We start from the raw sequence: 17,320 nt of genomic DNA, 5'->3' as shown, positions 1-17,320 counted from the left end.
TATATTTGTTGGCCATTTATATTTCTTTTATTTGAAAAGTCTCTGTTCAGTTTGTCTGCCTATTTCTTTTTTTTTCTTCTTCTAAGTGCTGGTAAGACATTTTATTTTGAAATCATTTGGTATTTAGATGATCAACAGGAATTAACAGGTGTATTTTTTAAGCTTTACAAAACAAAAAAAACAAGATATAATTTCTTGTGAGCAGACTTCTGAAACTGAGCAGTGTTGTAAAATAATGTTTAAAAGAAAAGGTGTAGCTGGGCGTGGTGGCTCACGATTGTAATCCCAGCATTTGGGAGGCAGAGACAGGAGGATCGCGGTTCACGGACAGCCTCAGCTACTTAAGTGAGGTCCTTGGCAACTCTGTGAGACCCTTTTTCAAAATAAAGAATAAAATATAGGGCTGGGGATGTAGCTCAGAGGTAGAATGCCCCTGGGTTCCATCTCTAGTACTGCAAAAAAAAAAAAAAATAAAGTGTGGGTGTGATTTTATTTAGCCAAATTATAGAACCAGCCTAGGTATCCATCAGTAGGTAAATGGATCACAGAGCTTGGGTATATACACACAATGGAATTTTACTCAGTCATAAAGAAGGACATAATCATGTCAAGCAAAATGAATGGAATTTGAGAATATTGTACTAAGCAAGTATAAGCAGTTTCAAAACACGAGTAGATGTATGTTCTCTCTCCCTCTCTCTCTTTTTTTTTGTGGGTCTGGGGATGAAACCTGGGGGCATTTGACCTCCGAGCTACACCCCCTGCCCTATTTTTTTATTCTTTATTTTGAAACAGGGTCTCACTGAGTTGCAGAGGGCCTCACTGAGTAGCTGAGGCTGTCCGCGAACCGCGATCCTTCGGTCTCAGCCTCCCGAATGCTGGGATGACAAGCGTGCGCCACCACGCCCGGCTGTATGTTCTCTCTTATATGTGGAAGCTTGAGAGATATTTGGAAATGAGGGGAGTGGCTGAGGGAATCAGGAAAGCAGGACACCGTCACAAGCAATGTAACAGTAGAAATAATGCTATGAACGCACACAAAACTACCAACTTCAGAATCAAAGACATGTGTGGGGAGGGTGAGTGAGAGAGAGGGGGGAGGGACCCGGTGGGGAGGGCACCAAGATCTGTGTGCATGTATTTATCTGGCACTCTTTATCCCAACATGATGTAACATTACGATGCTTCAGCTTAAAAAACGAAAATCACACTGAATGAAAAGTAGTAGGACCGAGACTATTTGTCATGTATTACATTTTACAATGTTCAAGAGTAAAGCTCAATCATCTAGTGTTTAGGAATGCAAGCCTGCTTGGTAAAGCTATTTTAAAAATGCCCGGTGGTTATTTCCGAGCCAGAGGCGGAGGCCATGAAGCTGGGCGTGGCAATGGAAGAGGAAGTATTCTCACTCTTCAGTGTTGCTTCTCGTGTATCCACCTGGGGTTTTCTGGTTATGATGATGCTGTGTATTTTACAAAAATGGACTTATATTCTTTTGTTTGTATAATATGTACAAAATACATTTTTTCCCTTTTTGAAGTAATGGGGCTTGAACCCAGGTGCATTCTACCTCCAAGCTATACCCCAGCCCTTTTTAATTTTTTTATTTTGAAACAGGGTCTAAGTTTCCACGGCTGGTCTCAAACCTGCGATCCTCCTGTCTCAGCCTCCCAAGTACTGGAATTACAAGGGGGTACCACCACACCCAGCTCTTACAAGATATATTTTTAAAAAAGTAAACCAGTAACTTAGTTTTCGCGTGGTCAAGGGAGGACACACAAACTTCATCCCTGAATCAACACGAGTCCTTGATTTCTCTCCACGGGGTTCACCGCATCTCATGGCGACTGTTTCCTGCAGCGTCCTTGACTTTCCTGTGTGGCTTGACATATACAGAGGACAGCTGTGGACTCACCAGCCACACCTACGTGCTGTGTGATTTGACAATCACCGTGGGGACAGGCAGCCTGCTGGGATCATGGGCTTACCTCTACATTTGTGAAGAAAGTTCCTGGTGCCCCTCTGCACCAGGTCATCGGGCAGAGTCAGCCTTGCCGTTCGCTGGCCTCTTTATCAGGTAACTCCATCCTCTCCCGCTCTCTCTGACCTTCCCCATCATGGCCGATGGACGCCTGGAGCCCTCAGGAGGCGCAGGCTGGGTGGAAGAGGCCTGGGGGCGGCAGCTCCCTCGAAGGGGCTGTTCCCTGTGGGTCCCGGCCGGCTGCATATCAAAGCATCTCCTGTCTTTTTCAAGTGTTCAAGAGAACATCTGAAAAATCTGCCCAGTAAACAGCTCACTTTGTTCTTGCTTAGATTTTAATATTTATCTTCCGATCCAAAGCAACATCTGGTGAATGCCAATGGGGAAAAAGATTAGACATTATGAAAAACAGAAGGCTTTTTTCCCCCTTCTTTTCTCTTTTTCTTTTCTTTCCAAACAGAGTCACAAATATGAAAAAAGTCATAGAGAAATCCAGCAGATTGCACAATGTTTATTCAAAAGAAGGGGTGGGGGTATCAAAGCAGCATGACTGTGGGTCTAGGATTTACAGCCGAAAGCTCATAAGGATTTTTTGGAACTTGAAAAACACTCAACCTAACAAATAAACGCCACAACTTTACAGGTTAAACTCCTTTTCTGAGTAAGTTTTTAAAAAAGTGTGACCATGGTGGTACCCCTAGATGGCCTTAGTTTCAGCCGGCAGTCATCCTCTGCGGGGCCTATCCCGGGGCTGACCACTGCCAGCTGCCTTTAGTTCTTATCTAGAGAGCATAGTTGCATCTGATTATTTAATGAAGACCTATGTACTCATTAAAAGGAAAAAAAACTAAGCCAGTGAGGTGGTGCATACCTGTCATGTTAGTGTTTGGGAGGCCGAGACAGGAGGATCAGAGGTTGAGGGCTAGTCACAGTCACTATTAATTTTCTAAAGAAAAAGAAAAAAATAGGACTGGAGGTGTGGCTCAGTCCCCAGCACACACGTACACACACACACACACACACACACACACACACACACACACTCACATACACACATGCTTGTGAACACGGAGGAGTATTCTCCAGGGTCTTTTCAGGGAACTTGCTTCCATGAAATGACTTATTCCCTCCAGCATTATCATCATAGTTTTGTGTCATTTGTAGCCAGACACGTAGCCATGGTGTAAATTGAATCCATCCATTCTGCCTGCATCCTTCCATCAGTTCATCCATCCACTCTGCCTGCAACCATTCATTTACTCATCCATCCATCCATCCATCCATTGACCCATCCATCCATTCACCCATCTATCCATCCATCCATTCACCCACCCACCCACCCATCTATCCATCCATCCATCCATCCATCCATCCATCCATCCATCCATCCACCCACCCATGTATCCATCCATTCACCTACCCATCTATCCATCCATCCATCCATCCATCCATCCACCCATCTATCCATCCATCCACCCACCCATATATCCATCCATCCACCCACCCATCTATCCATCCATCCATCCATCCATCCATCCATCCATCCATGCATGCATCCCTCCACCCATCCCTCCCTCCCTTTGTCCCTCCCTCCTGTGTTCATCTATCACTTGTCAAGCACCTACTGTATTCTAGACGTTGTACTAGGTGCTGGGGACTCAGTGGTCCTGAGACAGCAAAGTCCCTGCTCTTGTGGATGGAGGAGGAAGGCAGCAAGCAGGATGATGTCATGTTGTGATAAGCGTCCTAGTGCATAGGTGTGTCCAGAGCAGCGCCTCGGAAGGAGGGTCCTCTGTGTGGACTTGAGAAGGGAAGCAGGGTCCCTGTGGAAGAGCAGGCAGTGTAGTAGCAAGTGCAAAGGATCTGCCAGATTTAATGGACTGCACAGTGGCGGGGAGCAGGGGTAGCATGAGTAGGGCGAGGGGCCCTAGGGACGTGACGAGGGTGGAGCTCATGGTGAGGTATACAGGGACCTTAGAGGACAAAGGGAGGAGTTCGGGTTCTCTTCCAAGTGAAGATGAAGCCACTTTCCCAAGCCTCAGAGTCAGCCATGGAAGGCTTGGGGCTGGACCCACAGCCTGGCACCGGTATGGCAGCATCCGCTTGGGCTGAGCCACATGGGCCAATGAGATTTCAGAGCCAAAGAAAGCAACTTCAGGGCCAATGGGGGGCACAGGATTTCTGCATGTTTTTGGTACCTAGCCTCAAGAGCCCACACAAGATCACCTGCTGACTTTCGGGTCTGATGAGACCAACTGAAAGAGCACTAGAACGGGAGTCAGGGATCTTAGTTTCTAGAACCATCTTTGCCATTATTTGAACGAAAGCGTTTATACTACATCCTCTTAGAATGAACATTTGTGTGTCTTCAGGTGCATCTATATCATAAGTATATTCATATCTATCTGTGTCTACATTGGTGTCTACACAGTTTTATTTTTATGTAAATCTGACTCAAACTGGGCATGGGAACACGTGACGATAAGTCTAGTATTTATAGCTGAGGCAGGAGGATTGCAGGTTGGAGGCCAGCCTCTGAACTTAGTGAGACTTTATTTCAAAATAAAAAATAAAAAGGGTTCCGGGTATATAGCTCAGAGGTAAAATGTTCCTGAGTTCAATACCCAGCACCAGAAAAACTATGTCCCACTGTTCTTAATTCACAAGATTATAACGGAGGAAAGCATGGAATAGTGTTTAGTGATTGAGAAACTTTGACATTTTGTAAATACTGTTCTATTTTACAGATCCTGGTGTCTCTGCTAATTTTGGTGATGGCATCTTTTTTATTTTTGATGATACTGGGGTTCCTGGAAACCCCTCTACTTCCGGGCTATCCTCCCAGACCTAATTTTATACTTTTTTATTTGGAAACAGGGTCTCTTAAGCCAGCGTGGCTGGCTAGGAACCTGCACGATCCTCCTGTCTCCGCCTCCCAAGCGCGGGGATTACAAGCGTGCGCCACCACGCCTGGTATTGGTGATGGCATCTTAATGAAAAAAAAATTATCTACTGAGGCGATCAGGGCCAAATTTAAAAAAATCTAAGCAAACAAAAGAGTTTAACTCTTGCCAGAGCAAGAAGAGCAAGAAGAGCATGGGAAGGGAGATTGTGTTGCTCCCAGGGTGACATAGGATGGCAGAGAGACTCGGACACTTTATTATTATTATTATTATTATTATTATTTTATTTATTTATTTATTTATTTATTTATTTATTTATTTATTGTGGTATTGGGATGGAACCCAGGGGCTTTCTACTACCTCTGGGCTATACTCCCAGAACTATTTTGTATTTTATTTGGAAACAGGGTCTCACTAAGTTGCTGAGAGCCTCACTCAGTAGCTGAGGCTGGCTTCTAAACTGCGCTATCCTCCTGTCTCAGTCTCCCAAGCTCTGAGATTACAAGCATGTGACACCACACCCGGCTAAAAAGACATGTGCCACAGCACCCCGCAGTATTTCAAATAATATTGCCTTAATTCCAAAAAAAATTTGTAAATTTTATGTGGATCACAAAGTAATGAACCTGCGTCGTGATCCTCCTGTCTCGGCCTCCCAAGCTCTGGGATTACAAGTGTGCGCCACCATGCCGGGTGGACTTGGCCACTTTACTTCACCTTTGTTAGCAGAGCCAGGAACAGAGATAACTGATGGGCAAAAGATATTCTCCAAATTAACCATAAGGGGAGAATTCTAGAAACTCAGACAACAAAGCCCAGGATGTTATCTCTGACACAATTCAGGGAGGAATTGCTAATTGGATGGTTTGTGAGCCTTTGGAGTTGAAAGGAGTTGCCTGGGAACTGGTCCACAGAGCAAGAGAAGAAGAGGGAAGCCGGGGCCGCCACCTTTTGGGTGGGTGTGTAAGTGACTTACGATGTAATCATGGTAGGATACCTTCTTAGACACGACTCCAACTATCTCTCCACCCCCTGTAGCCAAAACAGTCCTCAGTGTGAAGCTCAGATTAGCCTGACACTAGCTTTCAGTTTCTTTTGAAATCAGGTGTTTTGAAAGTCCGATTTTGCATTCAATTCAACCATATTTCCATATTTGGCTGCGTAGTATATTGCATTTTAATTTAGAAGTTATATTACTTTGCTATATCTTTCTGAATCTTGTATGACCAATACCCCAGGAGTGGATACCGTATTTATCCTGTGACTGTCTACCTGATGAATGGTGGTTCAGCTAAGTAGATTTATAGGTAGATTATAGGCTCTAGATTCAAAACATACTAGAGGGAGGTTGAGACAGAAGGACTGCAGGTGCGAAGCCAACCTCAGCAACCGGGTATGCGACTTTCAGCAACTTAGCAAGACCCAGTCTCCAAACACAAAACTAGAAAAGGTTGGGGGTGTAGCTCAGAGGCAGAATGCCTGTAGGCTCAATTTCTAGTCACACACACACACACACACACACACACACACACACACAGAGCAATGGGTCTGCATCAGAGAGATGAAATAAAACAATAATAAATGTAAACTTCCACATTTTCATCTCCACAATATTATCACCAACACAACCACCACCAAAAAGTAAATAGTTAACATTTATTTGACACTTAAGTGGGTGCTAAATTGGGTGCTAAGCATTTTTTTTTTTTTTTGGGTACTGGAGATTGAACCCAGGGACGTTCTACCTTCAAGCCACACACTCAGCCCTACCTATTTTAGCTTTTATTTGGAAACAGGGTCTCACTGAGTCGCTAAGGGCCTCACTAAGTTACTGATACTGGCCTAAAAGTTGTGATTGCTCCTGTCTCAGCCTCTCGGGTGCTGAGATCACAGGTGTGTGCCCCACCTGCTTCCTTTCCTTCTTTTATTTATTTATTTTTTGTACTGGGGTTTGGGACCAGAGACATTTTATCTCAAAGCTACACTTCCAGTCCCCTCCCCCTTTTAAAACTCTTGATTGGTGCATTGTAGCCATACTTCTTAATGGAGTACAAGATGGCAGAGGCACACACGCACACACACATCACCCAATTAGCCTTCACACAATTCTCACCCCATCCCCCCCTCCCTCCTCCTCATGTCTGGCTTAGTGATGGACTTTGATATGTTTGTTAATGCTCACCATGAACATTAGAGAGTCTCCCTCTTCCCCCTCCCATCCCCTTCATTAGGCCGCCTTATTTGCTCATCTGTAGTTTGTCCTTCTTCGACTAGAGTTCCTCCTACGACCCGTTTTCTCCCCTGCTTTCGCATATTAGGGAGAGCATCCGATTTCTTCCTTTTTGTGACTAATCTCACTTAGCATAATGTTCTGCAGTTCCATCAGAGTCCCTGTAAATGAGGTAATTGTGTTTTCCTTTATGGCTGAGTAAACACCTCCAGTCCTTTCTCATTTTTTAACATTTATTTTTGAACCAGAGTCTTGCTGAGGCTGGCTTCAAACCTGCGATTTTCTGTCTCAACCTCCCCAGTACTGGGATTACAGGTGTGCACCACCGTGCCCAGTTCAGCTCGTGCTAAGAATATTATTATATGCTTCATTTTGCTCAATTCCCTCCGCACCTCTGCAAAACAAGTGCTCAGTAATTAGTAACTGTTGTATAAATGTGGAAAGCAAAGCTCCGGGTAAGGTCTTAAACATCATGTTGATGTTAAGGTCTGTGCTTGGACTCCTCTGTAAGCGACCATCTTCCCAGCCTAATTCTCGAGTGCAAATGCTTTTCAGAGAATCAGTGGAGCAAATACAGCATGGGGAAATTCTCAGGCGATCGCAGGCTTGGGACTGTGAGTAAATCTCCTCTTCAAATAAGCATAAAAGACACAAAATGAACAGTGATAGGTGCCATTGGGTGGGATTAAAGTGACACTGGAGCCCCAGTGTTCAGTTGTGTGTCTGTATGTTCCTCTCACTCTAAACTTCATTATGATGTGTGATTATAATCCCCCCCCCAAAAAAAAATATATTAAACAGAACCGGGTGTGGTGGCGCATGCTTGTAATCCCAGCATTCGGGAGGCTGAGACATGGAGGATCGCGGTTCACGGACATCCTCAGCTGCTACTTAGTGAGGCCCTGTTTCAAAATAAAGAATAAAAAATAGGGCTTGGGGTTTAGCACAGAGGTAGAAAGCTCCTGGGTTCCATCCCCAGACCTGCAAAAAAAAAAAAAAAAAAAAAATATATATATATATATATATATATATATATCAAAATTGAATGCAAAAAAAAAAACCCAACAAATTCTCTTCGTACAGTTTTGCCTGCTGTGATGTTAAAATATTGACAACCCTCAGTAGGTCTAGAGAGCAGTAGGTGTGGAAGTCATGTCTTAGGTGGCTCAGAGCTGATAATATCTTTAGCAGGAAGAGAAGATTAAGCCGTGAGATGGGATAGTTAGCCTTCTCATTATTTCTAGCGTGTTGTGGGAGAAACCATTTCAGCATTGATTTGAAAAGAAGATGCTATAGTTCACCATGATTTATAGTTTCTCAGCCGGCGACCTTTTGCCCTTTCTCCCCGCCCTTCCTGGTCTCCCTGTGGGGTCTGCCATCTTCCTGACTGGCGTTTGATCGGCATCTGAAATCTTGAGAGCGCTGCTCTAGGAAGCAGGACGCCTGGGTCCTAGACAGTCTGAGAGCTGCAGAATTTTGTGTTTGACTTTATGCAAATCCCCTGGTCTCTTGGGGTTACATTTTTTATACCTCTACCTAATTTGCAGGCTGAAATGAGATCATACATATGAAATTGTTGAGAAGTAGAAAACATCATGCATTATTATTACTAATAATCTTTGAGTTAGTTGCAACAGTGCCTAAAGCCAGGATTATTCTTGAATAAATATCGCACCTGTTGGGGATGATATCCTTCAATATCCAGGCTCTCACCTCCTCTAGACTGCATATTTTTAAACTTTGTGTAGTGCTACACTGCTGTTTTTCATTTTAAATCCAGTCTGGCTTCTCCCCTTACAGCAAGGGGACTTTAAAAGTGAGTGGCTGGTAGTATAACTGGCACATATATCGCATCTCCTTAGTCGGGGCTGTTAAGTAAGTTTAATTAATTTACTAAGTTAATGTTCCACTGCTAGCAACAGAGCCTCATTGCCATCAGCTGAGGAGAGGGAATTGAAACCCTAAATGAGCTAATTTTTTCACAGTTGGAATTAGGGACCAGTTAGCCAGTTGTGTGGGTTTTCCAATTTCTCCATCTGCCCTGGGGGGATCCAGGCAATTCACTCCCCCAACACTAAGTGTGAGTAAGATCAGGATGAGGGAAAGGAGAAAAAGAAAAGGAAAAAAAAAAAAAAACTCTGCCCAATAGAGCTTCCATTTTTGGAACTGGAAGTATTGTCTGTGCCGTGCTTGCTTGTTGGGTTGGGATTGGAGAAGCTTTTCCTAATGTTCCTGATAGATTTGGAGAAGAAGAAAAGACCTCAGCGAAAGATATTTACCATGTGCATTTTCATTGCAGGGTGAGCAGATAAAGAAAAACAAATAAACAATAAAAGAATGGAAACAAAATTACAGAAATTTGCAAAATTTGACAAATGGTGGCCTGTAGTTGCCACAAGCTAATGGCTTGCAATGATTAATAAGAGTAAAAATAATTGCATTTCATTAAGATTGATGACACCCCATTTAACCTCCCTTCTCGTTTCAGCCCTAAAGTGGAAAGAGATGAAGTTCTCATCTATAATAGCTCCTGTAACATTACCATGGAAACTGAGGCAGAGATGGAGAGGGAGACGCCTAATCAGCCAATTACCGCCAAGATTACTGAGATACGGAAAAGCTGGGGCCAGAACACTCAGGTATAATCAAATCTTTTTTACAGACTGATTCAAACAGCTCAAATTAAATTTGTAATATTGTGTACATTAAAAAAACAATTTAGTCCAAATGGCAGCAATATATAATATTAAATGCTCTCAAAGTTTGAGGAGCTGGTCTAATGCACAATATCTGAATTCACGGTTAACTATGGTTAATCATATATTTTCTCAAAAAATAAATGAGTGCTGCCTGGGATCTTTTAAAGCAAATTCTGAACTGATAATCTCCTTGGTGTTTTGTCCTGATTTCTGCATGTGGGCTTCAAAGGGGCTCTCTATGGTTTATTTCTTCATAAAATAAATGGCCTGCAATTTATCCAGGCCCTTCTGGAAGGCTTCCAAATCACTCAGCCATCCTCAGCATGGCGGGACAGCGATGTCGCTGGCCCATCCGGTTCATCATCTAGTTCTGCAGGGAGCAGAGAGCAGACGTCAGCCTCAGAGGGGATTACGTGGAAATTAGAACCGAGAAAAAAGGGCGGCCATTTGGGCTAGCCTCTTCACTTCCATTCATTTGTTCAGAAATGGTCTACACCGTTTTCTCCAAGTGGTTCTTCTAAGAATGTGTCCCCACATCCCCAGTGAGAGATCCCACAGCCTCCCCAAGGAATTTGCGAGAATTGAAATCAGAGGCTAACAGCGCTTTGGGAAAGTATCAGATAATCTTTTACAACTCCCCAGGCTTCTCACTGTACACAGACAAAAATAATATTTATTGAGCACCTACTCCCCTAGGTGCCTTTCGCTTTATGAAAGCAATCCTTAGATTTTCCTCTCTGTCTCTTTTATTTGGAACACACATTTATTAAGTGCCTATTATGTGCCCCACACGATTCCAGGTTCTCTTGCGGACGCTGTTTCAGTCAAACTGTTCCAACCTTGAACTATACTGCCTGGGTTCATAATATCTGTTTTTGTATAACTTTTGTACTGGTGTGCTGAATATGTATATAATTATGTATGTAATTTTGTATGTAATGTATGTATGTAATATATGTATGTAATGTATGTATGTAATGTATGTATGTAATGTATGTATGTAATTTTATTTTTGTGTGTGTGTGACTCTTAAACTGTTCCCTGGCTACCTCCCTGTGCCCCTGGGACTCGGGTTCCTTCTATTTCCTCCCCAATCTTCCCTCGTCCCTTCCCCTTCCCTCTAGGCTGTCACTTCTTGCTCCATTGTGTCATCCCCCTTCAATTCACTGCTAATGTTATTTCATCCTTTCCAGAACCACCGGCCTCTAATTGCGGCCTCCATTTCACCCTGTGCCCCTTCTCGGCAGACAGCGCTTAGCAACATTTCAAAAGTTTGTTTAGTGAGGTACAACTGCTGTGGGATCCTGAACAATGGTTAACCCTCCCTGGGCCTCCGTTTCTTTCTGGGTGCCTGGGTAGTAGCTTAGGGTTGTTGGCCAGCTCCCGTGAGCAAATACTGGTAAAAGGGAGGGAGAGGCAGTAACATAGTGACTGAATGTGTGGGCTCTGGAACTAGACTACCCAGGTTTGAACATATCACTTCCCACCCGGGGGCCTTTGGTTAAGTTACTTTTTGTTTTAGAGGAAGGAAGGTCTATTTGTTCACAGTTCTGGAGATTTCAGGGTTCAGTCCATGTCAGGCCGGGTTTGCAGAGCTCAGGTCGTGGTGCTGGGAAACAGAGAGGGAGAGAGAGCAAAGACTCTGCTCTCATATTTTGGAGGCCAGAAGCAAGAGGAAGAGCAAGGAGATGGGGAACCACATAAAATTCCCAATTACTTAATCCCTCTGTGCTTCAGTTCCCACATCTGTAAAGTGAAGAAGAGTAACCATAGCCAATTAGTAGGGTTGCCCTGAGGTTGTCACACGTGAGCCCCTGAGAACTGTCTCACACACAGTGACTATGCAGGGTGAGCCGCTATTGGCAATGCAAGTTCCCGGTAGTTGTGCTAGAAAACGATACACACTTGCTTCTCTGTACTACTTGCTCCTTTGCCTAGATCATTCCACATCTTGGATTTCATTTAATATTTTACCGTCTCCAAGGCAAGTTTTGAGATTCTGCTGGGAGGCTTAACTATCTCACTTGTTTAAAAATATTTATGCAACACATTTTTACGGAGTTCTTGCCATGTGCAAGGTCATCTGTCAGGCTTGGAAGGAGAAGAGACCGTAATATGGAAAGATGTTTCCATCAGTAAGGGATAGTTGGAAATGGAGGTCGTGTATGGATGTAGGTGTGGTTCAAAGGAGGAGAGCACCCAAAGCCAGTTCACTGTTGGACAGAGCCCTGGACACCATCTACACCAGCCATCTCATTCCAGAGATAAAAGAACAAATATTCACAAGGCAACATGATGTGATGAAGTCAAGGGGCTTGGTGTTTGGCATCATTACCCATGGGGCCACAAATCATTGAGGGGAGCAAGCCATTTAATCTTCAGTAATCAGGAGGAGATGTGTCTGTTGGGACCTCCTAGCATGGAGCCTGTGTGTAGAAAGCCTCGGTACTGAGGGGTGGGAGACGGTGGCACCGTTGTAGCTCTCAGATATGGTCAGTGTTGCACTCAACACTGAAAAGTAATGGATGCATCCTTTTTTCTTTTTTTTTGGTGGTACTGGGAGTGGAACCCAGAGGCTTTCTACCTCTGGGCTATACTCCCAGACCTTTATATATATATATTTTATTTGGAAACAGGGTCTCACTAAGTTGCTGAGAGCCTCACTAAGTAGCTGAGGCTGGCTTCGAACCTCCGCGATCCTCCTGTCTCAGCCTCCCAAGCGCAGGGATTACAAGCATGCGCCACCACGCCCAGGTATGAATGCATCCTTTTTAATGGTCTGTTGGGAGCAGGGCCCTGCTGAGAACCCAGTCGGACCTGAGGATCAGTGACAGGAATTTTGCAACAAAATTTGGCTTTAGCTGGGCGTGGTGGCACACGTTTGTAATCCCAGCATTTGGGAGGCTGAGACCAGAGGATCATGGTTCGTGGGCAGCCTCAGCTACTTAGTGAGGCCCTCCGCAACTTAGTGAGACTCTGTTTCAAAATTAAGAGTAAAACATAGGGCTGAGGGTGAAGCTTGGAGGTAGAATGTCCCTGGGTTCCATCCCCGGTACTGCAAAAACAAAACAAAAACTAAAATTTGCTTTTAGTCCTAGTGGGATCCTAAAGAATGAAACTAGGGTCTCAAGCACATTGACTGGATTAGCATGTAGGTGGGGGCTGGGGGAACAATTATGGCTAAGTGTAAGCACAAGTATTCAGCACCCTGAAAAACAAAATTCTAGGCAATGGGGAAATTGTTAGTTCCAGACTCTACTCTCTGGCAGGGTGGTTTGGTTGGTTTCAGGAATGAGGTATAATGTCACCCATGTGTCCATGTGTGATATGTGGGTTACCCTACCTGTGTCTGAATGTATGACTTTCCTGCTTTGGCCTAGAAACAACAGTCCACCTTCCCTTCCCTTATCTGGGCTTATACCTGGGGAAGCCTAGCACTGTCTGGTTCTTCCTCAGGATAGAACCCAGGGACCCACTTCCAAGTGCAAGAATTTCTGGCAAGAGAATCTTGAAACATAGACACTTAGCAATAAACAGGGTTCCAAAGTCCATGCATTTGGAAAGCTGGATTTATTTATTTTTGTCATAGTGAGGATTGAACCCAGAGGTGCTCTACCAATCCTTTTAATCTTTTATTTTGAGAAAGAGTCTTGCTTGGCTTGAGAAAGAGTCTTGCTGAGGCTTGGCTTGAACCTGTGATTCTTTTGTCTCCACTTCTCAAGTGTTGGGCTAACAGGTGTGTGTCACCATGCCCATCTGGAAAACTGGATTTTAAAAGATACACAACCATCCTTCAAAGGACTTTTGAGAACATTCAGTATTTGCGTGCACAAAGTGAATTCCCATGGAGTGTCACGGAATGGAGGATTCCAGACTTGACTGTAGAAGTATTTAATCCCGGATTTGGGGCTGGTACCTGTTCTGCTGCCGGCACTTTGGCAGGGGCCCGTGCCATGCTTTCCTCCTATTGGAGAGTGGGGGCTTTTTCCCATTGTGTTCTGATGAGAGCTGTCACGTAGAGCTCTACTGAAGTGTTCTACCTAAAGAGCAGGCAAGTTCCAGGGAAGCAGAAGACAGGCACTTCTGGTGAAGGAAACAGTCAGCATACGAGATCCCAAAGCAAATGCCCCTGAGAACTGTGTGTGGAGCAGGAGCTTGTGTGGGGAGCCAGTGAGCTGCAGGTTTGGGAAGATGTCTGGGGTGAGACTGACTGTGGTCTACGGAGAAGTCTTTGGTTCTTGAATCCAGCAAGTAACAAGCGATCCTCCAGCACCCATTGTATGATCAGAGGGGTGCTTGAGCCACCTTAATCTGGCAGTGGGGTGTAGGGTGACTGAGTGGTAAGCCCACGGGAGGCAAAGCATCTCAACGAACGGAGAAGTCACCAGAGTGGGGAAATATCAGAGGGAACAGAGAGAAGGGTCATGCTATGGTCAGAGGGAAAACTTGCACACAGAGGTCCTGCTACACAGGAGCCCGTTCACACCGAGATGCTTCTGTGTTATTTATATTGTTCTTCAACTAGTATTTGAAAATATATACAGTAGCATTCTAAGTAAGTTATTTGAAAAGAGGGCCTCTTTAATGCTACTTTATCAAGACTTAGAATTGTGCTTTAGTACCATAGCAAGAGTCAGTGATGATTGATTGAATGAATAAATACAATATAGTCATCTTTGCATCTTAGCACAGGAAAACTTTTCCTTCAGAAGACATGGATTCCACGTGCTGTGTATGAGACAGTGATGCACTGAAAGGAGAAGGAAGAACTAGAGAAGGAAGTCCAAGACAGCGCTAGAAGACACTCAGGACACCCAAGGCATGAGACGTTTTGAGGCTTTCTAAAGCAGAAACAGCAAGCTGGGAGAGGATGGGTTGAGAAAACAGCAGAATAAACTCAACCCAAAGATTCCTTAGAGGAAGTTGTAGAGAGCAGCTACAGGTTTTAGCAGAGCTCTGGGAGAAGTCACAAAAGCAGAGTGGGGCAGACATCAGGAAATTAAATGGGAACTGTGGTATCGACATTCCCCATCCTTTCCTTCTGTCCTCCTCCTCCTCCTCCTCCTCCTCCTCCTCCTCCTCCTCCTCCTCCTCCTCCTCCTTCTTCTTCTTCTTTTCTCTCTCTCCCTCCCTCCCTCCCTCCCTCCCTCCCTACCTACCTCCCTCCCTCTCTCTCTTTGTGTTCTGTCCCTAGAAACATCAAGAGCAGAGTGAAAATTATTGTCAACCTGACTGCAAAGCTTAATGTAATTGTTAAGAATGGATTCCTTACAACACGGAAGCAGGGACTTTCTGATTCCAATAAATATCACAAAAGGAGAAAAGGCACAGGAACACAGGGCATATACCCCTTTTTGATTTTTTTTTTTTTTTGGTACTTGAGGTAGACCCCAAGGACATTCTTCCTCCAAGCTACATCCCTATCCCTATTTATTTTTTCTTTTGAAACAGGGTCTTGCTAAATTGCTAAGGGTCTTGCTAAGTTCCTGAGGTTGGTCTTGAACCTGAGCTCCTCCTGGATCAGTCTCCCTAGTGCTGGAGTTATAGGTTTGCACCACTACGTTTGGCTCATACAACCTTCTTTGATGAAATGAAAAGGCAAACCATATTATGTGAAAATGGAGAGTAAATGAGAGAATGATTTAATGGGGCGGAGAGAAGTCAAAATAAAGAGCCTGCAAAGGAAAACTTAGGCAAAAAAAAAAAAGATAATGTATCTCATAGATCCCTGGAAATGCTTTGATTCAGAGAAATTTGGGTATGAGAACCTGGGCATGAGATAGGACACTAAGATGAGTGGTGAGATGGGTGGGGATCGTTTAAAGTCTGTAGGGCAGAGGATTCCCGGTCGCTAAGTCAGATGTCTGTCAACTTCTACCTCCCCCTCCAGGAAGCAGATGCATAATTTCTGAACAAATGTGATCCATGGGAGAAGGAAAACACAAGAGAGTGACTTCCTGTCTGAGAGATTTATTCAAAATTCAGCACAGGGAAAAGGGCCCAGCCGGAACAACCTCATCAGGTGGAGCCCAGGGCTGCTAATGCTGGTAGAATTTGCTCTGCAGGTGCCACAGAGGAGGCGGCTGTGCATAGAAGGAGCTCTAGCATCTGCACGAGGGTCTCTTGAGTCTTTGATCATGTAGTTGAGCAGTCACCTTGTAATGTGAGGTCTAGCGGAGACCCAGGGGCATTTTTCCTCTAAATTTCACCTTCAGCCCTTTCTACTTTTTACCTGGAAACAGGATCTTGCTATGTTACCATGTTCTGGCCTTGAACCTGTGATAATCTTGTCTCAGCCTACTAAATACTGGAATTATAGATGCACACCACCACACCCCGCTATCTACAGCAGTTTTAAAGAGAAAGATATAACGAATGAAGTTATAGGGAATCCTCACAAGGAAATGGAAACTTTTAAGTAATTAACAAAACTTGTAGAACTGAATTAATATCTGTAATAAAAATTTCACTAGGTAGGCTTAATGTCAGCTCAAATCCTGCAGACGATAAGATCAGTGACATTGAAGACAGGAAAAGCAGTCAAAGCTATCCAAACCGAAGGAGACAAGTAAGGAAGAGGGAAAACAAATCATTTATGGTACAGTGTCAAGCAGTAACTGGGGCTGCAGAAGGAAAGGGGAAGGTAGGAAGGACAGAAAGATATTTTTAAAAATAGTGGCAATGATTTTCTAAATTTGGTGAAAATCACAAACTCATAGAGTCTAATGGGAAATTCACATCACTCAGTGAGGTGAACTCATTAATTTCAACCCAAATCAAAAGAAGCATCAAGACTAATTATTGGTGTCTCTCTCAAATTAATATTTACAATGAAAGCAACTTCAGTAAACCATTTCAGTGTTTAAAACTTTTTTGATACAAATTTCCTCGCTGATATTTGAGAGTTAGGGCAATGCAATGATCTAGAATAGTCCAAACTGCCAGGCGTGGTGGTGCACACCTGTAATCCCAGCATTTGGGAGGCTGAGACAGGAGGATTGCAGTTCAAGGACAGCCTCAGCTACTTAGTGAGGCTCTTTTTGCAACTCAGACCCTGTTTCAAAATAAAGAATAAAAAGTAGGGCTGGGGGTGTAGCTCGAAGGTAAAAAGCCACTGAGTTCTGTCTCCAGTACCACAAAAAATAAAAATAATAAAAATAGAATAGCCAAAACTATCTTGAAAAAAAGAGGCAAACTGGGGGACTTACACTGCCTGATTTCAAGCCTCACTGTAAAACGGTGGTGATCCATTGACTTTCTAGCAAGAGCAAGAGCTCATGTGAATTTTTTTTTTTTTTTTTGGTGGTACTGGGGTTCCTAGAAGCCCTTCTACCTCCAGGCTACACTCCCAGACACCTATTTTTTATATTTTTATTTGGAAACAGGGTCTCTTAAGCCAGCGAGGCTGGTTTCGAACCTGTGCTATCCTCCTGTCTCCACTTCTCAAGTGTGGGGATTACAAGCGTGCGCCAACACGCCCGAAAGAAGGTTCTTCTAATTGCAGTGT

General features: G+C 44.0%; 1 protein-coding gene across 1 annotated transcript in view; it reads left to right on the top strand.

The window, feature by feature from the left end:
- Positions 1–17,320, top strand: part of PKHD1 (PKHD1 ciliary IPT domain containing fibrocystin/polyductin) — a gene marked incomplete at both ends in the record, with an annotated part of 452,539 nt that overhangs the window by 92,628 nt on the left and 342,591 nt on the right. Inside the window, 2 exons of the mRNA XM_080700604.1 lie at positions 1,861–2,077; positions 9,603–9,753. Coding sequence (XP_080556730.1) covers positions 1,861–2,077; positions 9,603–9,753 — 368 coding nt within the window. The remainder of the gene's footprint in view (positions 1–1,860; positions 2,078–9,602; positions 9,754–17,320) is intronic.

This window comes from Muscardinus avellanarius (genome assembly GCF_963383645.1).
Source record: "Muscardinus avellanarius genome assembly, chromosome: 8".
Taxonomy (NCBI): domain Eukaryota; kingdom Metazoa; phylum Chordata; class Mammalia; order Rodentia; family Gliridae; genus Muscardinus; species Muscardinus avellanarius.
The sequence above is the reverse complement of the archived record's forward strand: the minus strand, read 5'-3'. Positions and strand labels throughout refer to the sequence as shown.